We start from the raw sequence: 26,138 nt of genomic DNA on the forward strand, positions 1-26,138 counted from the left end.
CTTTATTGGACACAGGTAGTCATGCAACCATTTTATCTCAGAAATATTTTCAACAAATCCAGGATTTATCTTCTGAGAAATACAAGCTGAAAAGTTTTAAAGCTAACCTCATAAATGTTTCAGGCACTGCTTTAAAGGTCAGAGGAGAAGCTTGGTTGAACATCAACTTCAGAAATAAAATAATTTGCCATCCCACATTGATAGTTGATTTGCCCTATGATCGTTTGATTATTGGCATAGATCTCCTTAAGAGATTGAATCCCATTGTGGATTTCATCAATAAGGTTATTTGGTCCCAAGCAAAAATACCCATTAATTATGAGCACTCCCAGTCCTATCACAGTAAATGTAACTGCCATGTGATTGAGGAAAGACCGGACTCTATTGAGATCCATTTTAGGAATTACCAAGTTCCAGATATCTCTTGGACAGTACGAGACCATTTTATCTATTAACCTTAACCCGGGTGGAAGACACCCATGCCCGTTTTTGGTCCCGAACTGTCCTACTTATATACACACAGTTATTTGGCTACACATACACTTCTTACTACATGATGGTTGTGCTCCCCTGGTGGTGTCTGTGTTTCTATTCCGGGAGCTGCGATATACGAACAGGGAGTTTTTTCTCCCTGGCTGCCCCCTCCCCCTGGGGCAGGGCCACCTGTATATCGGCATCATGCTCCCCCCACGTGTGAACGCCGTTGGGTGCTCGCACGTTTGGCGGGTGTTTTGATCTGTGGCTGTGGTTGTCAGCCTAGGCCGACTTATTACCACTGGATGACATGGGTGCACTTGTTACACCTCTGTCCCCATTACCACTACATGGTGCTTCAGGACTGCACTCATGTGCTTACGCTGTGGGTATTCAGGTGAGGACCTTTATCTTATTTCTTTCCCTAATGTCTCCACTTCCTTCCCTCCTTGGTTTCCACTATGGTGTCCCACCTCTTAGGGATCTTCTCTGTTCTTTCATTTCATCAGATGAGGCTTGTCCTCCTTTCCACTTTTGTATCCACCTTGAGTGGACTTACTATACCCACCCTGTTTTAATCACTACCTTTCACCATTAGGCCTTTTTTTTTCTTTGGTTTCTACAATATTTTTTATGTTCCAAACCTCTCCCCCTTTATTTCACATTCTCACACACTTGTATATTTCCACATCGTTCACCGCTCAAGTGACACAGTACTTTATTTGTCCAATTGTTGCATTGCCATTTCAATATACTCAAATAGATCCACCAAGATTCTATCTACTCTTTTGCATACATCATATGCATGTGCTGTATATTATTTATATACTCAGATCTTTTATACATAGATATATATTCTCATTTTCTGGATATCACTTTGTGATACAATTATTTTATTTTTCACTTTTATACTTTATTGAGAGATATATATTGATTTATTTCCAGCCCATGCTTCATTACCAAACAGAAATTCTATTCTACCACTCCTGTCTCCTCGCCTGGCTCCCCATTGTGTTCGCCATTTTTACAAGTCCTGTCAGCTCCTGGTTAGACTACGGCACCCGCCGCCTTATGGGAGCATCAATCCACCATCTTTCTTTGGGCCACATGTGAGTGTGATTTTCCTATTATGGTTTGCACATACAGATGTTGCAATATCACACTTACTGATACAATCATATATATTAACATGTTGTCTACTGTTTTACTTTTAGATACATTTTATCATATATATACTCCTGACGAGTGAGCTTACTAAGACTCACGAAACGCGTCATATAAAGTCCCACCCAAAGGGCACCCCCTCTTTTTTTCATATTGATTCGGGATGGAGGTATCTACATTGGACAGTACGAGACCATTTTATCTATTAACCCACCTCTACAGTAGGTGGACAGGAGGATAACACCTGAAAGAGTTAAAAATGTTTGCTTGGAAAGTGATGTTCTGACCATTCACCTTCATCCCGGAAATCCTAACCCTACTGGGTTCAGTGATCATACACAATTCTTAGCAGGAATTGAAAAGGTGAATGATGACATGTTCTTTCCCCTACAGGTTAATGACCTGGGAAGAACTAAAAGGGCTAAACTGGATCTGCGCCAGGAACACAGTTACATTAGTAGGGATCTGCTATAAAAGGTGGCCAATCCTAAAGTAATTAGGTATCCTAACCCTCAAGATAACTGGGTCCATGAATTGGATGATAACTCTGATAGTCACAATGTCATTGCAAAATGCCTGTTATCTATTTCCATTGGGGGTAAAACAACCACTCATTTATTCCTGGTACTCAATGAGCCACGGTGTCAAATGTACATTGGCACCGGTATATTACATCGGTTTGCCATACACGTGGATGTGGTGAATTCCATATTGTGGACTAGATTAAAAGAGGATCCATGTGCTTTCATGAATGAATAGGAGGCCCTCAGATCATCCCAGATACTGCCATATGCAGTAAAGGTATTAGTACCACAAAATGTTGTCATTCCTCCAGGTTCCAATAATTTCCTATTACCTATTCAGGTACCAAAAGGCCAAAAATTAAAGAACCTTGATGCATTAATATGCCTCTCAAATAGGATGCAACAACTGGGAATTTCAGTAAGTCATATCCCCATGGTAAATATTCACCAGTCCAAAACTCAAATAATTGTCAAAAATGGTACTCCCAATGAAATCCAGTTGTCAAAAGACACTGTAATTGGTCTGGCCTTAGATTCAGATTATTATACTTTTGGATTTCAAAATGTAGTCACCTGCCTAATTCCTGAACAATATCTCACCAAGGAGCAAATGGTCAAACAAACATTTCATTCTTCTAATTCAATTTATCCTTTTGATCCTGAAAAAGGTACCTGCCAGGTGGAGGAATCTTCCCTTACCTTTGATCATCCACTTAATGAGCAGGAAGCAAAGGAATATAGTGTGTCTATTGGTGAGACTAATAAACCAAGTCATGACCTCACTGACAAACTTGAAGAAGCCTATGAAATAGGTCAACCTGAAGCTTTTCCAGGGTTTTTAGAAATGGTCCGGCAGGAAATCTCCTTAGCTGATGGATGCTCTAATGACTCAGAGCGCCAAAGACTTAAAGAAGTTCTCCTGGAGTGTCAGGATATCTTTGCTAAAGATTCCTATGATTGTGGTGTAACAGACATACACATTGCTAGGATCCAAACTGATCCAGAGGCACCTCCCGTTTATGTCAAGCAATATTGTCTTCCACTAGCTTGTTCCGATTCGCTAGCGGAAATAATAAGGAATCTCAGGGAGAGAGGCATTATAAGATCGGTGCACAGTTCTTATAATAATCCTATCCTTGGTATCCTTAAACCGAATGGTCAATGGCGTTTGTGTGCTGATCTCAGACAGCTCAATAAACGTGTGTATATGTCCAGCTGGCCCGTGAAATATATTGACCAATGCTTGGCACAAATGCAAGGAGCCAAAATTTTCACTAGATTGTGCCCAAGGCTATTGGACCATCAAGGTAAGTCCTGAAGACCAATATAAATTTACATTTGGCAAGGAACAGTTCACCTGGAATCGTATGCCGTTTGGTTATATAAATGCAGGTCATGAATTTGCTGTGTTCTTACATAAGGTTATGCCTGATTCTACCGAAAGGGGAAATTTGACATATGTGGATGATATTTTGTTGAAAAGTACCTCATTTGAACAGCATATCCAAGAGATTAGGCATGTGCTTAACCAGTTGAGAGAGGCAGGTGTTACAATTTAATTACAGAAAGCCTAGTGGTGTCGTACTAAGGTCAACTTCTTGGGACATAAGGTCACTTTCGAAGGCCTTATCCTCAAAAGAAGAAAGTAGAGACTGTGATGAAATCTAAAACACCTACCAATGTCAGTGAACTGAGATCATTTTTGGGTATGATGAATTATTCACGTAAGTTTATTGATAATTATGCAGAAATCAGCAAACCATTGTTGACATTGCTAAAGAAGGATGTACCATGGACATGGGGGGAAAACCAGGAACAGTCTATGGTTGAACTTAAAAGAAGACTCACCCAAGCCCCATATCTCATACAGTGCTTTGCGAAAGTATTCGGCCCCCCTTGAACTTTTCAACCTTTTGCCACATTTCAGGCTTCAAACAAAGATATAAAGCTGTAATTTTTTGTGAAGAATCAACAACAAGTGGGACACAATCATGAAGTGGAATGAAATTTATTGGATATTTCAAACTTTGTTAAATAAAAAACTGAAAAATTGGGCGTGCAAAATTATTCAGCCCCTTTACTTTCAGTGCAGCCAACTCTCTCCAGAAGTTCAGTGAGGATCTCTGAATGATCCAATGTTTACCTAAATGACTAATGATGATAAATAGAATCCACCTGTGTGTAATCAAGTCTCTGTATAAATGCACCTGCACTGTGATAGTCTCAGAGGTCTGTTTAAAGGGCAGAGAGCATCATGAAGAACAAGGAACACACCAGGCAGGTCCGAGATAATGTTGTGGAGAAGTTTAAAGCCGGATTTGGATACAAAAAGATTTCCCAAGCTGTAAACATCCCAAGGAGCACTGTGCAAGCGATAATATTGAAACAAAGGAGTATTAGACCACTGCAAATCTATGAAGACCTGGCCGTCCCTCTAAACTTTCAGCTCATACAAGGAGAAGACTGATCAGAGATGCAACCAAGAGGCCCATGATCACTCTGGATGAACTGCAGAGATCTACAGCTGAGGTGGGAGACTCTGTCCATAGGACAACAATCAGTCGTATACTGCACAAATCTGGCCTTTATGGAAGAGTGGCAAGAAGAAAGCCATTTCTTAAAGATATCCATAAAAAGTGTCCTTTAAAGTTTGCCTCAAGCCACCTGGGAGACACACCAAACATGTGGAAGAAGGTGCTCTGGTCAGATGAAACGAAAATCGAACTTTTTGGCAACAATGCAAAACGTTATGTTTGGCGTAAAAGCAACACAGCTCATCACCCTGAACACACCATCCCCACTGTCAAACACGGTGGTGGCAGCATCATGGTTTGGGCCTGCTTTTCTTCAGCAGGGACAGGGAAGATGGTTAAAATTCATAGGAGGATGGATGGAGCCAAAAACAGGACCATTCTGGAAGAAAGCCTGATGGAGTCTGCAAAAGACCTGAGACTGGGACGGAGATTTGTCTTCCAACAAGACAATGATCCAAAACATAAAGCAAAATCTACAATGGAATGGTTCACAAATAAACATATCCAGGTGTTAGAATGGCCAAGTCAAAGTCCAGACCTAAATCCAATCAAGAATCTGTGGAAAGAACTGAAAACTGCTGTTCACAAACGCTCTCCATCCAACCTCACTGAGCTCAAGCTGTTTTGCAAGGAGGAATGGGAAAAAATGTCAGTCTCTCGATGTGCAAAACTGATAGAGACATACCCGAAACGACTTTCAGCTGTAATGGTAGCAAAAGGTGGCGCTACAAAGTATTAACTTAAGGGGGCTGAATAATTTTGCACGCCCAATTTTTCATTTTTTTATTTGTTAAAAAAGTTTGAAATATCCAATAAATTTCATTCCACTTCATGATTGTGTCCCACTTGTTGTTGATTCTTCACAAAAAATTACAGTTTTATATCTTTATGTTTGAAGCCTGAAATGTGGCAAAATGTCGAAAAGTTCAAGGGGGCCGAATACTTTCGCAAAGCACTGTATATCCAGAGGGGGGTAAACCCTTTTATCTGGAAACTGGTTTTACAAACCTCAGCATCAGTGCTGTATTGTGTCAAAAACAAGACAAATTGAACAAGGTCATCGCATATGCCAGCAAGGCCCTGTCACCTGTAGAGGTAAAATTGAATGACTGTGAAAAAGCACTATTAGCCACGGTCTGGGCCCTTCAAAACTTCAGAAGTTATATTCAGGGTGAGAAAATCATTGTGGAAACGGCACACCAACCACTACAATATTTACAAAGTGACAAAATTAGAGATGGCAATTTGTCCAACAGCACAAATAACTGCATGGACGTTACCCTTACAAGGTTGGCCATTAGAAATTCGGTATAAACAAAATAAAGAGTCCAGTAGCTCAAGGACTTGCCGAACTTTATGATTGTGCGGCTCATTCTCATAAAGAGGAGCCAATAGAGGATTTCTTAGAGGAACAAATCTCTTCCCCTTACAAAACATATGATGAGGATTACTGTCCTTTACTTCCATGTGTATATATTGAATGTTGTGCTTATCACACCACCACAGGGGATGAGAGAAAACTAGTAGCAGGTATTGGAATCGCTTGGACAAGTGGATTTCCAGATATTTCAGTAGGATACAGCATTGGTGCTAAGAGCAGCCAAGTGGCCGAACTAGCAGCTGTATACAAAACTGTTCAAATTGCTATAGAGCATAATATCACCGAAATTGTTATAGTCACCGATTCCAATTATGTACGTAATAGTTTTGTGGAATACCTGCCTACTTGGAAAATAAATAACATGTTACGGTCCAATAACAAACCCGTAAAACACGCCAAGTTATTCTGTGCCATTGATGAATTAGTCAAAAGTAATGGTCTAACCATTTATTGGAAGAAAACTAAAGGTCATTCTAAAACCCAGAACATGGACAAAGAAGGTAATGATCTAGCCGATCAACTTGCTAAACAAGGTGCCATCAATGGAACAAATGTAGACATACTGTAGATCATTTACTAGGACTGATACACATTGAAGCTGTCACTAGACAACGAGCTAGCGCTCAAACTACAAATGATGTGGCACAGTGGAGTCAGGAATCCACAAGTGAGGATCTAATTAAAAGCCAAAAAGAAGATCCTATCCCTGGAATCTTTTATAAGCACATTGAGGATCCTATTAACAACCCCCTATCGGAGGAAGATTATGCCCAAAAGGAAGACCTCTGATTACTTGTGAGAACCAAATCTGTTTAAAATTCAGGATGGTTTATTAATGAGGACATCTAAGAATGGTCTTCAACAGTGGGTAGTTCCCACTACATTTGGAGGCCTAATGTTACAACATGCCCATGACGCACCCACAGCAGGTCACCGTGGTGAAAAGATTACTTATAATTTACTACGTGATTACGCCTACTGGCCTCATATGTTGAAAGATGTCCAAACATACTGTCAGGGTAGTCTGGTCTGTACTCAGTTGCAACCTCAAGGCCCTACACATCGTGCCCCACTTCAGAGAAAGGGTTTATCATTGCCATGGTCTGATATACAGATTGACTTTATAGGTCCTGTCACAAAGTCATCCAGAGGAAACCAATATATGTTGACAGTCACTTGTCTCTTCACCAAATGGGTAGAATGTTTACCAGCTCATAATAACACTGCTGAAATACTGTATGTGCCACTTTGCTTGTTAACCATGTCTTTTCCAGATTTGGTCTGCCATTAAGGATCGAGTCAGATCAGGGCCGGCACTTTAAGTGAGGTAATGTCTAAGCTGTGGAAAATCTTGGGGGTCAAACGGAAATTGCACATTGCATATTATCAAGCATCTAGTGGAGCAGTGGAGTGCTATAACCAGTCAATTGTCAATATCCTTAAGAAATTCATCAAAGTATCAGATAAAGACTGGGACATAAAATTGCCTTTAGTGCTCATGGCTATTAGAGCCGCGCCAAGCGCTGCCACCAAGATGTCACCCTTTGAACTGATGACAGGTAGGAAAATGGTTCTTCCACAACATCTGTTGTATCGCACATCAGATCATAATCTGATCAATGCAGCCATGACACATGTGTGGAGCACCTACGTCAACATCTCCAGAATGCTTTTGCGCAGAAGAACCTCGAGAAAGCAGCCGTAAGTAACAAGACTTATTATGATCTCAAAACCACCAAGGAGTACAAGACAGGTGATAAGGTGTATCTATACAATTTTGCTCGGGATCGAGCAAAGGAAAAGAAGTTTCTTCCTTCATGGAAAGGTCCATACACCATCATTGATAAGATCTCACCTGTGGCTTACAAAATAAAAATTGTTAAGAATGATGGTTTTGTAGAAAAATGGGTTCATGTCAATCAATTACGTGCTTGTCATCCTAGGTCCCAACTGAGAATGCTGGAAGGTGAGACTGAAGAAGAAACCTAATGCACATAATGATTTGACATTGTGATATTTTCTCTCACTTAACAGATCTTTATACATGCAAAGCTTCTTTATAGTTGCGTAGATCTTGCAAAATATCAATTGATAAGAATATATATATATTCATACTGTATGTTTCATCTAATAGGAGGAGATTAACTTTCCATGCCCGGTCGTTGATTGGTACAGACGATGATGAATACCAAAAACGCAGAGATCGGATGGGTCAACTTACTCCTTGGAGCCCAGCTGAGGATGGAACCCCTCATTTAATCGGGTCCTTCTTCAGGAGAGGAAGATTTGTTTCAAAAGATCTTTGTGAATTTGATCTGAGGATATCCATTGAGAGGAATCTCAATACCTCCTATTTTCAGTTGGAGGAGATGCGAGAATGGTACATTGTATGTGTAAGCAAAACTCAGTCTAGGTGTATGACACTGTAGACCATGCTGAGACCATTCATTATTCACTTACTTTATTACTTACTCACTTACTCTTACTAACGTCCAAGAGATTTCTCGGATTCCTGATTGCCAACATTGTTTTACCGCGCTTTGAATGGTAGTTGCCAATACCATCGCAGCAGTTAATTTCTGTCTCTATCAAAGACTTTACAAGCTGAAGTTGGAGATTTCAAGGAAAATTTGAGTTTCTTTACCAGGAGATGGAAGTTCAAAAGACTAATAAGGAACAGTTTGTGACATAGCTAACACTAGCAAAGTCACTACGAACTTACACTTGGAACTGATTTTTCATTTCACCGCCTTACTTAAAAGTCATGAACAATTCCCGATATGAACTATTCTCTTATAAAAAGAAATCAAGACATTTTTTTTCCTCCTGGCCTTATTCCCAGATATGTCTAAGGTTGTTTACCTGAATACTGGGAAGAAGGGGGGGGGGTGACAGGATTATTGGGGAGACTAAAAAAAAGTAAAATGGAATTATATAAAGGCCATATATATTTAGTTCTATATAGAAATTTTGAGCAGCTTAGCATCCATTTTGTTGGGGGTGAATGAAAGTTCAGATTTTTTTTTAACAAAATGTCTCTTACAGAGGGTCTTATGGTTTCAACAGAAAATTCTGTTTTCTTTAGTAATAAATAAGTAGTACACTGACGTTCTTTTAGATAAGACTCAGTCAGCCTGACGCCATACCAGATACTAATGACTGTTAGAGTTATAATCTTATCTGTGTGTAACAATGAACAATAGTTCAGTATATTCTGTAAGGCTTATTTAAAATCAGTTTTAAAGAAATATTATAATCATGTGTGAGAAAATATTAGCAATCAATATAATTATGCATGTGTAACATATATATATATATATATATATATATATATACACATACACACACATTTTTAGGAATTCCTTTGTATACTATACTTTGTTTCATATCCTTGCTAAGTACTAATTTTACTTAAGTTGAACTAATTACTTTATGTTTAAGGTATATTTATATAAGGTCCTGTAAGTTTTTATGGCCGCCATAAATTCTCTATTCTCGCCACAAAGTCTGAACCATTTGACAGAGTTTTGGGAATTTAGAGCTTTTTGCCAGCCTAAGGGAAAATAATGTAATTATATTAAGGGAAAATAATGTAATTATATTCTATATCCCGAATCTAATAGTAATACAACACTGCCCTCTGGTGATCGCTTAATTTTGGGTTTGAGTATTAATCATTAGGAATTATACCTTTAAGTGACGTAGGAATTATATGGTAATGAGAATCCCGCCCACACTTCAGGTGGGATAAAGTTTTAGTCAGCGAGAGAGAGGGGGAGAATTGAGGAGATTAGATTGTAAGAGGAGTAAGATGCTTTTGGAAGAAAGCTCTGGGACACTGATGGGTGACATTTGATCCTGAAAGCCAGGGCAGCGAAACATCCCATTCAAAAGACTCTCCAGAGTTTGGTAAAGTATACATTCTGAATTGCCTTATACATATAGTCCTAATTGATCCATTCTCACACCTAATCTGTTAGCATCAAGATTTGAATTTAAATGGTTTGGTTTAATTCTTCTTATCTTGGGATTTGAAACTAATTTTGGCTTTAGTAAATGGTTCAATTATGATGATATTCTTTGTAGTAGATTGACTAAATAGAATTTTACTTTACCAAAAATCTGTTGACTTTTAATAGGTCCCAGTACATGGTATAACAATTTATATCCATGTAACTTTATTTAAAATATTGAAATTATGAATATCTGTTGGATGAGAGAAGTCACGTGTCAAATCTGTCATATTGGTTGCCATTTTTTTTGTCATCCTGGTAGACTATTAATCATCTTCTAGAAGTCTTTGGTTATGGTCATCTTATTATTCTGAGATAATATTCTTTGATTTTATTCTCACATTACCTATGCGATATATTTTATTGCATTTTATTCTAAGCTTTGTGTTTATCACCAATTATATTTTTGACATTTTATTTTGCACTGAAGTATTTAATAAATATATATATATTTGCACAGAATTGTATCCTCCTTATCTTCAGTTTAGCATCACTTAAAATGATCTTGCATTTTTATTATTTTATGGAAATAAGTTGGACATCTCCTAATTTACAGATCTTTGCTTATTTACATAAATAGACACTGTTATATCAGAGCAGTATAAACATTCTGACATAATCAAAACATATATAATATTAACAAAACAAAACAAACAATGCATCAATCCGTAAAGTGTCCTTTGGTATGAATTCGCTCAATATGCTCAAGCTTTCATAAAAAACAGGCTTGTGTTTACAAACGACTGCTTCCTTAATTAGTGTTCACCACTATGTGCTCCAATCATCCACATGCATTATTCCCCTCATCCAATGTGCCCTCACCTGGGGGATAAGACCAACCAATGGTCTATATGCGCTTTTGTCCCTCTCTGTCATCTGTTTTATGCTGTTTCACTCTTTTGCTGACAGTCTTGAGATTAGAATCCTCCTTCTCTTACACTTATCTTCATACAACCACATCATAAAGAAAGAAAGCTGGACATAGTGCTTTGTCTTTTAAAACTACCAGTTTATTAAACACTGAGTATAAAAACACTCACATTTTCCGGGTGCTTCAAGTGCATCAAACTGTAAAAAGCATTCAGTTCTCACAGTGCAGGTAAAGTACAATCAGACAGTATTACCCCAGTGTGCTCACAATGCGCGCTTCAGTGTGATGACAGATTGGCCCCTCCCCTAAACGTTACGCCACAGGGTCACGTGGCTTCCTCAGAGGGATAAAGACCACTGGTTGGCCTTATTCCCAGGTGAGGGTATATCGGATGAGGGGATTATCATTAATGCATGTGGATGATTCGAGCACATAGTGGTGAATACTAATTAAGGAAACAGTCATTTGGATATGTAAAAAAATAAGCCTGTTTTTTATGAAAGATTGAGTATATACAAGCAAATTCATACCAAAGGACACTTTATGGACTGATGATTTGCTTGTTTAGTTTTGTTTTGGTAATGTTATAGATGGTTTTAAGAAATATGCTGATTTTGAAAAGTGCTATGCAAGCAGATTTAAAGGGATACTAGCACATTAGCATTTGGAAGCGGCGCCACTTTTGAATACAATTTTGCACACTGATACACGTTTAGAGAGTGTGCATAGGTGTGAGCGATCAGCTTAGTAAGCTTTGTAGCCCTATAGCACACAATAGCACAACATAGCAGCGTGCAAGTACACACATTTTTAAATGTTACAGGCCAGCCACTCATTTACTTCCCCGCGGTGTCCAGTTACAATCCTCCAAGGCTTAGTCAAGGAGTCAACCAATCCAAAAAGCTGCAAAAAGAAGTGGCCAGGTAGAAATGTGGCAAGAAAAGTCTTGAAGAAAAAACACAAAAGAAAAAAAGGTTGGTTTCTCTAAGAACAGAGAAAAGCCTCCAATTCACCTAATGAAAAAATGAATGCATGAAGTGTCCAATCACCTGAAGGCAGCTGCCAAATCCATTGCCTACAGAATTACCACCTTGCCTCCTGTAATGTACAATCTATAAATATTAATTAGTGTCTTTGGAAAAGACTGGCCATATATCTGCTAATTTTCCAGATTTTATAAAATCTTATAAGGATCTCTAAGAAATGTAAATCATCACAATCAGTTATAGTATAGTATAAAATACATATACCACCAAAAAACGTATACTATTTAAGTACATTTAAACAGATAAAAACAAACAACCACTCACCCTAAAATAAAACAGTACTATAAAATTGTAAAATTCATCATCATTTGTTGACTTAGAAATCATTTTGGCATCATTACTGTGGAGTATTTAACATAGAAAGGTGATGGCAGAAAAAATTCTGTCCGTTTTGACAAATATCTTTTGAAATGTCTGGACAATTGACTCTGTACTATCTGAACAGCATCAAAAAAACAAAAAACAATATTATATTTATCAGTGCAATAAACTCACCGAGCCCAGTTCTTGTCCAAGAGCTGCATTCACAACACCCTTGAGGATATACTCCTGTATGTTGCAAAGGAAATATATTTATTTGTATTACTATTATTTACAGGTGTTATGCAGAAAAGTATATATATATTTCCTAATTCAAAACATGTAAAAGCAATTAGGATTCCTCTCCATACATAATACAACCAATAGTTATTACACACTATCATAGAAGTATATAGCTCAGTTTGAGCTCAGGCTATTAATGCTTCTACAGCTATATTCAAAAGGTTAAAAGATAAGGTTTAAAAAACCTGAAAACCACCAAAAATGTTTCTCCTTTGAGACTGCATTCACACCTTTTGCCGCGGTTCTTCCAACGATTTCAAAGCCCGGAGGTGTAAATGACCAATTGCAGAACGCTCATTTAAGATGCCATTAATTTGAATGGCACCTAAAATCACAGTGCGGTTCTGCCAGGATGGTAACGCGATAAATCATGCAATCCTGGCAACCCACATCTCGTGAAGCATGTCACCCAAAAGTAGCTCCTGAGCTATTTTTATGAGCAACATGTTTCATGGGATGTGTGTTGCCGTGATTGCAGTGCGATTTATCGTGCAGCAGAAACGCACCATGATTAAAGGTGCCATTCAAATGAATGGCATTTTAAATGTGTGTTCTGCAATTTGTCATTCACATCTTGGTGCACATTTTCCCACCGATTAAAAATGCTGAGGCGTGAATGCAGGGTTAGAGTGACACCCCCACTGCTACCACTTTCAGCACTGATATAATAAATCAAAAATGGCTTTTAAACTAAACTAACCAAGTAACTAGGCCATTTTCCATCTATTCAAAGATTACAAAGGGAGCAGGTGGTAAATATTCAAGGGAATGTGCCTGCAACCTTGGTCCACGTTTACACACAGATCATATTTATTCTGCTGGCCTGCATCAATTCCTTAGGGGAACTACTGAATACACAAAAGAACAAAGGAGGAGGCATGCTATTCCGAAAATCACACACATTTTTCATTTTTAGCTATTTGTGCATAACATCATAGCTCCTAACTGTCCCTGATTTTGAGGGACTGTCCCTGATTTGTCCCTCTTTCCTCCTCATTTTTCCCCCCATTTTGGTCTGATCTGTATAGTTGTTATAAAATGCACTTTTTAACTTTCAAAAAGTGTTTCCCGGTGCTAAATCTTTCATCCAATTTCTAAGTTGCTGCATTTGTAAATGATAAAAGCCAATATAAAGGAATAGTAGTGGTAAAAAAAAGCATTTGTGGTTTTAAGTAATATTTTTTTTTGTGTAAAATGTTCCTTTAACCACTTCCCGACCACCCGCTGCCTATTTACTGTGGCAGGGTGGCTCTCCTGCACAAAACTGCCATAGGTCTACGTCGGTCGTGCGCAGGAAGCTAGGGGGCTAGCGCGCGCCGCCGACGGCGCGCTCCCGTCCCCACTTGGCAGCGGGGAAGCCGATGCACGGTCAGGCGGCTCTGATTGCCCCATGACACCTGCAATCGCTTCCCGCTAAGGGAGAAGGACTGTGGGCTTGCCGAAACCGAGAGCTTAGAAATCAAGGGGGCCGTGTCCATAGAGGCATCACAGACAAAGTGCAGTCCCTAGACCAACTGGTCCACCAACTCAACAAAAGCCGGGGGAATCTGCTCATCCCCCAGACCATGGCGCAAATGTTTAGTCCACTCAGAGCTTATGAAACCAGGGCAATAACCAGGACCAGCCGTAACACCCAACCAGCAATAGTGAACATGTTGCAGGCCACAGAGTCTGCTTTTCGGTCAGTTGGATCTTTAACCACCTCCCACCCGGCCACTGCACATATACGGCCAGGTGGGAGTCTCCTCCTTCTGATCGGACATTCCCGAACATCCTGCAGAAGGAGAGAGATTGCGCCGCTGCACGCTCGATGTGCCTGTGTCCCTCGGACACATAGCAACAAGTTGTGGCAGGAGGGCCCTGTGACTGGCCCTCCTGATCACATGATGGCTGTGTCCAATCACAGCCGTCATGTAATGTAAATACAGCCGTTGTAACGGCTTTGATCTCTTCTTCTCCTCACACAGATCCTGTCAGTGAGGAGAAGAAGAGACAATCAGTCAATTTGAATAAATTTTTTTTTGCTCCAGCTTCAAGCAAATGTTTACCCCTGATAAAAATATTTGTGTGGATGAATCCCTAGTCCACTTCACCGGAAGACTTGGAATAAAACAATAACTCCCAAGTAAACGGGACAAATATGGGATAAAATTTTACAAGGTATGCGACAGGGCCACGGGCTACATCTATGATTTCCAAATTTATGAGGGAAAGGACAGTCAGCTAAAACCCCCTGGGTGCCGTACCTATATGGGGACAAGTGGCAAAATCGTCTGGCAGCTGATAGAACCACTGTTTGGGAAGTGTTACCACCTATATGTAGACAATTTCTACACAAGTCTGCCACTTTTCCGCCATCTCTACCTAAAAAAGACCATGGCCTGTGGGACAGCACGGTCCAAGAGCAAGGGCTTCCCACAGAGATTAGAGGTACAGACAGAGGTACTAGATCTGAAGTGGAGAGATAAAAGGGACATCTACATCCTTTCCACAATACACGACAACACCCTGGTGTAACTTCAGACAAGACAAGGTCCCATCCAGAAGCCAAAACGCATTCATGAATATAACCTATTCACGGGGGGGAGGGGGGGTGGAAATGAACGACCAGCTGATGCAGCCCTACTTGGCCACCAGGAGATCACTGTTCTGGTATAAAAAAGTCACCATTTATATAATTCAGCTAGCCCTGTTCAATTCTTATTTTATTTTTTCCAAGTGTACCAAGGATCCCTAACCTATCTAAAATTTCAAGAGGACGTTATCTCAGCCCTTCTCTATCCCCATGGCCATCCCCCTGAACAAATTCACTCTGATGCATTAGCCAGACTTCATGAAAGGCATTTCCCGGATATCCTCCCTCCTACCCACACAGGCCGCAAACCCCACCAAAAATGTTGTGTATGTTCAAGTAGAGGAATTTGCCGCGACACCCGATACTACTGTCCCTAATGTCCCTCCCATCCTCTGTATTGGAGAGTGCTATTGGATTTATCACACTTCACTACACTATTAGTCTAGTAAAGAAATTTTCCCAGTTTCCACTATCTGCTATTTCTGTGTATGACCCGGACTGTTTATTGACTATGATGTGAAGATATTTTTCCAGTTTCTGCTATTTCTGTGTATGACCCGGATTGTTTATCGACTATGCCTCTGCCAAAACATGTTTCTGCCTAACACGTGAATTGATCTCGGGCTGTTGAATGACCATGCTTTTTGCCTGCCTCCTGGAACTGATTGTTTGCCCTGCCACTGTACTATTCAACACAGGGGTCTCACATAGGTGAGGGGCTCCAGAATAGAATTTCCGAGTGGAGAAAACTTTTTTCTCTGGGTTTTTGTTTTCTAGGATTAGGGTCTGGAGACTTGGAGGCTTCAAAGAGATTTGGGTGGGAGAAGCCTCTACCACCGTCCTCAGGTCTTACCTGACCAAGGCCCCCAAGCCTTATAGTGCTGCCTGCTGCCACCTGAACTGGCCATGCCTCTGCCTGCAACCTAAACTAACCATGCTTCTGCCTGCCACCTGAACTGGCCACGCCTATGCCTGCCACCTGAACTGGCCAGGACTATGCCTGCTAACTGAACTACTGCCAGGACCAATACTTTGGCATATCCCTGCCTGCTGCCTGGAAAATTCCTGGACATCTCCATTGGCTGTCTGGACCATTGCTTTTCCTGTGCTGGGACAGTATTCCTGCCTGCTAAAACCACAGGTAATCATTTTTTTTTTACCCTTTGCTCCGCAGAATGTATTTTGGGGTGTAATTCTTGATATGTACATGCTATGTGTTAGAAGCCTGAAGGTGCTACTTGGATGTTGGGCCTCTGTATGTCTCACACATGCGGTATTGCCATACTGGCATAAATGTCTTTTTTGGTATGTACATGCTATGTATTAGAAGTATTTGTGTAGAAAAATAGGTTTTCATTTTCTTTCCACATTTTCCAAAAAATTGTGGAAAAAAAATGACATGCTCAAAAGACTCATTATGCCTCATAGAATATACATTGGGGTGTTTTCTTTTCAAAATGGGGTCATTGTGTGGGTAATTCTATTGTCCTGGTGCTCCAGGGCCTTCAAAAATGAGAGAGGTACTCAGGAAATTAAATGTGTAATTTATGCCTTTAGAGCTCCTGACCGTGCTACTTGGATGTTGGGCCTCTGTATGTGGCCAGGCTGTGGAAAAGTCTCACACATGTGGTATCACCATACTCAGGAGGAGTAGCAGAATGCATTTTGGGGTGTGATTTTTGCTATGTACATGCTATGTATTAGAAATATCTTATAAATTGACAACTTTGTGTAAAAAAAAAATAAGTTTTTATTTTTTCCACATTTTCCAAACACTTGTGGAAAAAAATGACATCTTCAAAAGACTCATTATGCCTTGTAGAATAAACATTGGGGTGTTTTCTTTCCAAAATGGGGTCATTTTGTGGGTAATTCCATTGTCCTGGTGCTCCAGGGCCTTCAAAAATGTGATAGGTACTCAGGAAATGAAATGTGTAATTTATGCCTTTAGAGCGCCTGACGGTGCTACTTGGATGTTGGGCATCTGTATGTGGCCAGGCTGTGGAAAAGTCTTACATATGTGGTATCACCATACTCAGGACGAGTAGCAGAATGCATTTTGGGGTGTAATTTTTGCTATGTACAGTGCCTTGCGAAAGTATTCGGCCCCCTTGGACTTTGCGACCTTTTGCCACATTTCAGGCTTCAAACATAAAGATATAAAACTGTAATTTTTTGTGAAGAATCAACAAGTGGGACACAATCATGAGGTGGAACGCAATTTATTGGATATTTCAAACTTTTTTAACAAATAAAAAACTGAAAAATTGGGCCTGCTAAATTATTTAGCCCCCTTAAGTTAATACTTTGTAGCGCGACCTTTTGCTGCGATTACAGCTGAAAGTCGCTTGGGGTATGTCTCTATCAGTTTTGCACATCGAGAGACTGAAATTTTTGCCCATTCCTCCTTGCAAAACAGCTCAAGCTCAGCAAGGTTGGATGGAGAGCGTTTGTGAACAGCAGTTTTCAGTTCTTTCCACAGATTCTCGATTGGATTCAGGTCTGGACTTTGACTTGGCCATTCTAACACCTGGATATGTTTATTTGTGAACCATTCCATTGTAGATTTTGCTTTATGTTTTGGATCAGTGTCTTGTTGGAAGACAAATCTCCGTCCCAGTCTCAGGTCTTTTGCAGACTCCATCAGGTTTTCTTCCAGAATGGTCCTGTATTTGGCTCCATCCATCTTCCCATCAATTTTAACCATCTTCCCTGTCCCTGCTGCAGAAAAGCAGGCCCAAACCATGATGCTGCCACCACCATGTTTGACAGTGGGGATGGTGTGTTCAGGGTGATGAGCTGTGTTGCTTTTACGCCAAACATAACGTTTTGCATTGTTGTCAAAAAGTTCGATTTTGGTTTAATCTTCCACATGTTTGGCGTGTCTCCCAGGTGGCTTGTGGTAAACTTTAAACCACACTTTTTATGGATATCTTTAAGAAATGGCTTTCTTCTTGCCACTCTTCCATAAAGGCCAGATTTGTGCAGTATACGACTGATTGTTGTCCTATGGACAGAGTCTCCCACCTCAGCTGTAGATCTCTGCAGTTCATCCAGAGTGATCATGGGCCTCTTGGCTGCATCTCTGATCAGTCTTCTCCTTGTATGAGCTGAAAGTTTAGAGGGACGGCCAGGTCTTTGTAGATTTGCAGTGGTCTGATACTCCTTCCATTTCAATATTATCGCTTGCACAGTGCTCCTTGGGATGTTTAAAGCTTGGGAAATCTTTTTGTATCCAAATCCGGCTTTAAACTTCTCCACAACAGTATCTCGGACCTGCCTGGTGTGTTCCTTGTTCTTCATGATGCTCTCTGCGCTTTAAACCAACCTCTGAGACTATCACAGTACAGGTGCATTTATACAGAGACTTGATTACACACAGGTGGATTCTATTTATCATCATTAGTCATTTAGGTCAACATTGGATCATTCAGAGATCCTCACTGAACTTCTGGAGAGGGTTTGCTGCACTGAAAGTAAAGGGGATGAATAATTTTGCACGCCCAATTTTTCAGTTTTTTATTTGTTAACAAAGTTTGAAATATCCAATAAATTTCGTTCCACTTCATGATTGTGTCCCACTTGTTGATTCTTCACAAAAAATTACAGTTTTATATCTTCATGTTTGAAGCCTGAAATGTGGCAAAGGGTCGCAAAGTTCAAGGGGGCCGAATACTTTCGCAAGGTACTGTATTCTTTCCATTGATATCAGCTGAAAACCACAGACAGCTAACAAACCACAAATTACAAGCAAGGGTTCATTGATCACATGGCCACTGATGTGTGCTCAGAGGAAACAGTGCAGATGCCCTGATTCCAGTTTTTTGTTAGAACTTTAATTTTACAAAGATGGTAAATTGCCTTAACTTTGCATTGGGGCTGCGCTGGGCAAGGCTACCCAGTACAGACCTGGGCAAGTTCTGTGTATAAACCCCTAATCAAAACTGGGCCTCAAGGTTTAGTCTTTATTATGTAGCATGTCATCATCAAAAGACAGTAAAACAAAAGTTTATCAAAACATATATACATCAATATACCCAACTATATTTTAGCTTATAGGGAACTAGGAAAATACAGCCAATTCAGAAAGGCTTATTAATGTCAGGTTTGACCTTAAACACATAGTGTAGCTAACTCAAGATCACATACAATCATTAATGACCATTAAGTAAAGATGAATATGTACCTGTGGAGTAGATGGTTCTAGGTCTTTAATCAAGTTAAAAGCTTCTTGTACATCATCTATATTTAAAAAGGAAAAAACAAACAAATTGTAAGATAAACACAAAACTACACATAAACAAAGACACTATACTAGGACTTTATAGGTTTTTACTTTGCAACTAAACATATAAAATTCAATTATAAGGCTCATACCACTTATAGTTTTTACTTTGCATGTAACAGTAAAGTGTATTTATACAGGACTAAATGTCAACATCATACAAAATCCACCCATGTTTCACCATATATTCCCATATGAATTGTTCACTTGAATTATAAAGATAATTCACGGAAATTTGCTTGCACAATAACCTCTAAAATAGATTTGCCTACATCTGGATGATAACAGAGATACAGTGCCTTGCGAAAGTATTCGCCCCCCTTGAACTTTTCGACCTTTTGCCACATTTCAGGCTTCAAACATAAAGATATAAAACTGTAATTTTTTGTGAAGAATCAACAACAAGTGGGACACAATCATGAAGTGGAACGAAATTTATTGGATATTTCAAACTTTTTTAACAAATAAAAAAACTGAAAAATTGGGCGTGCAAAATTATTCAGCCCCCTTAAGTTAATACATTGTAGCGCCACCTTTTGCTGCGATTACAGCTGTAAGTCGCTTGGGGTATGTCTCTATCAGTTTTGCACATCAAGAGACTGAAATTTTTGCCCATTCCTCCTTGCAAAACAGCTCGAGCTCGGTGAGCGTTTGTGAGCAGCAGTTTTCAGTTCTTTCTACAGATCCTCGATTGGATTCAGGTCTGGACTTTGACTTGGCCATTCTAGCACCTGGATATGTTTATTTGTGAACCATTCCATTGTAGATTTTGCTTTATGTTTTGGATCATTGTCTTGTTGGAAGACAAATCTCCGTTCCAGTCTCAGGTCTTTTGCAAACTCCATCAGGTTTTCTTCCAGAATGGTCCTGTATTTGGCTCAATCCATCTTCCCATCAATTTTAACCATCTTCCCTGTCCCTGTGGTAGCAGGCCCAAACCATGATGCTGCTACCACCATGTTTGACAGTGGGGATGGTGTGTTCAGGGTGATGAGCTGTATTGCTTTTACGCCAAAGATAACGTTTTGCATTGTTGCCAAAAAGTTCGATTTTGGTTTCATCTGCACCTTCTTCCACATGTTTGGTGTGTCTCCCAGGTGGCTTGTGGCAAACTTTTTTTTTTTAAATCAGAAACCAAGTTTATTAAGAAAAACCAACAGTACAGAATACACACAATACACGTCATTCCCATTAGCAGACATAGACACAAACTTCCAAAATGGCCATACACATGAAAAATAAGAGAAGAAATCCCCCCGTCAGGAACCGCTCCCAACGGGGAGGCAAACCTATCAGCATCGTAATCAGCAGCGTAATCAATATTCAGGCCCCCCCCTCCCCCATACAGTCCAAATCCACAGTTATTGTAGAAGGCGATCCATAACCAGGTCCTGGGGAGCCAGGCCAGGAACCGCCAGCCAGCTTCCCCAGATTTTATCATATCTATGCGGTACCCCTCTGTGTTGGTAAATCAAGCGCACACAGCGCAGGGTATTGCCCATGGCCTTGATCCACATCTCCACCGTAGGTGGGGACGGGGCAATCCAGTGCTGCAAAATAAGCTTCCTCGCCTGGAATAGAGATCTCGTAACCGCCCATCGAACACCAGCATCCTCTGTGAACTCCTCCACCATACATAGCAGACAGGGTTTTGGGTCCACAGGTACCGAAAGAACATATGCTGCATTGATGGTTCTCACCACCGCCGCCCAGTACCTGTGGAGTTTAGGACAGCGCCACAGCAGGTGGATGAGTTCACCATTATCCCTATGGCAGCGAGTACACAGCGGATCAGGTCGCAGACCCATTGTGTGCAGGCGCGCGATGCACCCTGAGGAGCACGTAAAGCTGCGAGAGTCTTTGCGTCACATTCAGTGAACAGTGGCGCACCGTTTCCAGTGCCTCCTCCCATTGGTCGTCAGTAAGGTCGCCCACGTCAGCCTCCCACTGTACCCGAGCCTGGCACGGGAATTTTTCCAAGTAATAGCCTAACAACAGTGCATAACATTCAGAGATAAAGCCTTTGGTGGAGGCACAGCGTTTCATCATGTAAAATACCAGCGTTGGAGACAACTCCGGAGAATGTAAGGAAGGCTGGGCACCTATGGCATGCTGTAGCTGGAGATAGGAGAACTGCATGGTTCGGGGCAAGGCAAACCTGGCCTGCAGCTGCTCAAAGCCTACCACGCTCGAACACCTGGCGCAGGTGGGTAACCCCTCGCCTGCACCACAGAGCCTCGCAGGGCAGCTCCGGATACGTCAGATTCCGCCATATCGGACTGAACTCAGTGAAGCCAGTCACTCTCTGAAGCTGCTTCGCCTTTGTCCACACCTTTTGGATCAATCTATATGTGGGGAAAGCTTTGTTAGACTTTGCCAGGAGCTGCGACTCTAGAGCACCCGGAAGGTCCGCCGCACCCACCGCCCATAAGAGCACTACAAGCGCGGAGTCCCCTCCACCACCATCACCCCCAGCCATGGCTCCCAGCAAGTGCTGCAGCTGGGCAGCCATATAATACAGCCATGGGTTAGGGAATGCCAACCCTCCCTGGTCCTTGGGGCGCTGTAACTGTTCTAGCTTAACCCTGGCTGCACCCTGCTTCCATAACAGGGAGCGGAAGAGAGAGTTCTAAAAATCTTAAGAGGGACAACCACCGGGGAATTATGCAGAAAATATAAGAGTTGGGGCATGAGAATCATCTTCACCAAATTGGCCCTCCCCGCTACCGAAAGCCAGAGTCTAGACCACACAGATATCCTATCCCGAAACCTTGTCAGAAGTGGGAAAATATTCAGTCTGCAATATGCCGTGATATCCACTGAAATAATAACACACCGGGACGGGGCAAAAAGTGACCATCTGAGGATCCGGGCCCTGGTCCAAAGGCAGCAGGGCCGATTTAGTCCAATTAATTGTGAGGCCAGAGAACCCTCCAAATGACGTGATAATTTGCATCACCCGTCGCAGGGATGGACCAGTGTCACCCAGCAGCAGCATCATATCATCAGCATAAAGCAGTATCTTCTCATGAATCGATCCATAGCGGAAACCCACCACAGAATCGTCAGCCCTGATGTTGGCCTCCAGAGGCTCAATCGCCAAGGCGAACAGCAGGGGGGATAGTGGGCACCCCTGCCTAGTCCCTCTACCCAATTGGAACGGTAAGGATTGTCTGCCCCCTTCTCGAATAACCGCCCTCGGAGCACTGTAGAGGAGTCGCACCCAAGCAATAAACCTAGGGCCGAATCCAAATTTCTCCAAGACCGCCCACAGATAGCCCCATTCCCCGCTGTCAAAGGCTTTGTTAGCATCCAGAGACAGAAGGGCATGAGAACCCATGTTGTCCGCTGTGGTCTGCATGTTAACAAACAACCATCTGAGATTCACCGCCGTGGATTTATTGGGCATAAATCCTGCTTGATCATTATGCACTATAGTGGTCACCACCTGGTTGAGGCGCCTGGCAAGCACCTTAGCCAAAATCTTAATGTCAGACTGTAATAGGGATATCGGCCTATACAAATTAGGGTCCAGAGGGGGTTTATCAGGTTTCAACAGCAGAATGATACCAGCCCCCGACATGGAAGGGGGCAACTCCCCTCTGCGAAGAGCCTCATTCAAAACCCTAAGTAGCCGTCATCTCCTGGCGCCTTAAAAGTAGGAAAAGAGCTGGCCGCCTCCCGATGCTCCTCCACCGTGATGGGAGCCTCCAATTGCGACCTATGCCGCCCAGATAAGGTGGGGAGGTCAATTTCCTGTAAATATGTTGCAAGGTCAGTATCTGAGTAGTGCACCCTAGAAGAGTACAACGTAGAGTAGAAGCAGGTCATCTCCCCCAAGACCAGCTCAGGAGAGCTGAGGATACCGCCTGAGGGTCCACGGAGGGCCCCTATAATAGGCGCCGCGGGGTGCACATTTACAATTTTCACCAGAAGGCGGCCAGTCTGCTCCCCCTCTTCGTAAAAGGTAACTTTAGAGAAAAAATTTTTCTTTTCAGCTTTGGAGGAAATGAGGCTTGTTAAAGCATCCTGCGCAGAGAGCCACGCCGCCCTAGAGGCATCCGTGGGCTGCTCCACATAACACTCCTCCTTTTCCCGTACATGACTAGTCAGAACCTCCTCCATCTCCCTCGAGGAGGACTTAACCCTGTTTACAGCGTCAATAAACACCCACCTCAAGTAGCATTTAAACGCATCCCATTGTAGCAGCGCGTCAGGATACATGTCGTTATCTAGAAAAAAGTTGGCTATGGCCCTACTTATGTCACAGTCAGGGGGGAGGATCTTCAACCAAAAAGCGTTCAGGCGCCAGGGTACCCTAGGCAGGGAGGATTCAGGTCGCATCCCGATCCAGCAGACCAGGGGCGAGTGATCCGAGACCCCCCTGGGCGCATAAAGCACTTTGTCTACCACCTCACAGGATCTTGCAGTACCAACACAGAGGTCTATACGTGACAGGGTACCCTGGGACCCCGAATAACATGAGAATTGGGTTGCAACGGGGTGTCGCAGCCTCCAGACATCCACCCAGGACATCTCCCCCAGAAACCTGGCCAAAGGGGTGCCACGAGCACCCAGACCGACTCCGGGAGTAGGGTGTCTGTCCCTGGAAGGGTCCAACACCCCGTTGAAGTCCCCCATAACAAACAAAAGTGCAGTAGGCTTGTCCAAGGTGAAGTGCACCAGCTCCCTCAACACCGCCAGCGAAAAGGGAGGAGGCACGTACACCACAGCAAACACATACGCTCTAGAATACATTACACAATGCAAAAATACAAATCTACCCTCCGGGTCACACAGGGCAGACAGCTCATGGTAGTCCAGGGACTTGTGTATCAGGACACACACCCTCCTGGAGTACGAGGTATGCGTAGAATGATAAATGCGTTGAGCCCAAGCATATTTCACACAGCACTCCGTGTCAGGCGTGAGATGAGTCTCCTGCAGTCCTACGATAGCTGGAAAGTATTTACGTAATATGGTGGACACCATGGCTCTCTTCAGGGGATCACCAAGCCCCCTGACATTCCACGACACCACAGGGACACTAGCCATCAGGCAATAGGTTCGTCATCAGTAAAGGGGTAGAGGCACATTGCCTAGGCAGCAAGAGACCGGTGGGCCAAAGTAGTTCATGCAGGACATGGGAAATCCGTGTATTCCGTAACAAACGATGTATCCACAAAAAAAGAAAAAGAAGGAGAAAATAAGCTCGCCAACGGGGCAAGGTAACAGTCCACAGTTCCAAAAATAGACATGGGGATAGCTTAAAACAGCACCGAAGGTGCCTCCATACGTCAAGAGAAAAAGGCATTAATAGGCAAGCGGAGCTCACCAGGCACTGTTTAGGTCCTTATGGACAGTTCCGGAAAAGAACAAGGCACCGGATGGCCAGCACCCACCTGGCCGAGGCAAACAGATGGGAGAAAGAAAAGCAAGGCAGCACGGGCCTATAGGGCATCAAGGATCCAGTTTCTCACGGTGCCTGGCACGCAAAGAGGGCTCATTGACATCCAGCCACTCCACCGCTTCTCTCGCCATGTTAAAGAAGTTGGTCTGGCCCCTAGCAGTAACTCTCAGGCGTGCAGGGTACAGCATAGCATAGGGCAATTGTAACTTTTGCAGACGTTGCTTCACTTCATGAAATTTGGCCCTCTTCTTTTGGACCTCGGCGGAGAAGTCCGGGTATATGGATACACGCACTCCATTGAACTTAAGCACGGCCTTCTCCCTAGCCAGCCGCAGCACCTTCTCCCGGTCCCGGTAGTGCAACAGGCGGGCAAGGACTGGCCGGGGAGCGTTACCCGGGACAGCCCGCGTGGGAGTGCGGTGGGCCCTCTCTACAGCAAACATCTGGGAGAACGCATCCCTCCCAAACATATCGATCAGCCACTGTTCCACAAAGTCCGTGGGGTCCCTACCCTCCACCTTCTCAGGGAGGCCCGCTATGCGAATGTTATTCCGTCGAAGGCAGTTTTCAATGTCATCAGCCTTGTCCTGCAGCGCCTGCGTCAGGGCCGTGTTAGCCTGGGTATCTCCTATAATCGCTGGCAGCCTGTCCTCCACCTCACTAATGCGCCCCTCCACCACAGTAGTGTGCTCCCTCATCTTCTGTAGATCATGGCGGAGCAGGGAGACCTCCTCAGTGGGACTCCTAAGCCTCTCCTGGACGTTGTTCACAGAGGCCGTGCAATGTTGGACTGCTGCGAGGATCTGCCTCAAGGTGGGCTGGGGGCCCCCCTCCAGCGCATCCCCCAGGGGCACAGGGGGAACCTCTGACGTGGAAGCGGAAGGTGTAGGCTCTGGTGCTCGGTCAGTGTCCATGGGGGACAGAGAATCAGCCCCAGCGTGCAGGCCAGCCTGTGCAGAAGTAGCCTGAGCGTAAGTCAGCTTATGGGCATAGTAGAGCATATCTTTAAGGGCATCTTTGCGGTTGGACTTGCCTGCCTTGCCGCTCTGGTCCTTGGGCTTATCAGCCCCATGCTGTGTTCCCCTCGGCGTGCCGGCCGTGGCGCCATCTTGGATTTCGGAGGCCGCACCATCCTCCCGACCTTTCCGGGTCAGCATGGCCGTCAGTCGGGAGTGAGACGTATCGTCCGACTCCCGGGAGCATGGTGAAGCGATCGGTGCCAGGGATGAGCAGATTGGTGTCCGGAGTAAGGATCGGT

General features: G+C 42.8%; 1 protein-coding gene across 2 annotated transcripts in view; it reads right to left on the bottom strand.

Moving 5' to 3' along the window:
• Positions 1–26,138, bottom strand: part of IFT56 (intraflagellar transport 56) — a gene marked incomplete at its 5' end in the record, with an annotated part of 385,523 nt that overhangs the window by 168,731 nt on the left and 190,654 nt on the right. For both annotated transcript variants that reach the window (XM_082266190.1, XM_082266189.1), the window contains 2 exons: positions 12,503–12,556; positions 19,372–19,427. In XM_082266190.1, the coding sequence (XP_082122316.1) occupies positions 12,503–12,556; positions 19,372–19,427 (110 nt within the window). The remainder of the gene's footprint in view (positions 1–12,502; positions 12,557–19,371; positions 19,428–26,138) is intronic.

Source organism: Pelophylax lessonae, assembly GCF_965119305.1.
Source record: "Pelophylax lessonae genome assembly, chromosome: 8".
Taxonomy (NCBI): domain Eukaryota; kingdom Metazoa; phylum Chordata; class Amphibia; order Anura; family Ranidae; genus Pelophylax; species Pelophylax lessonae.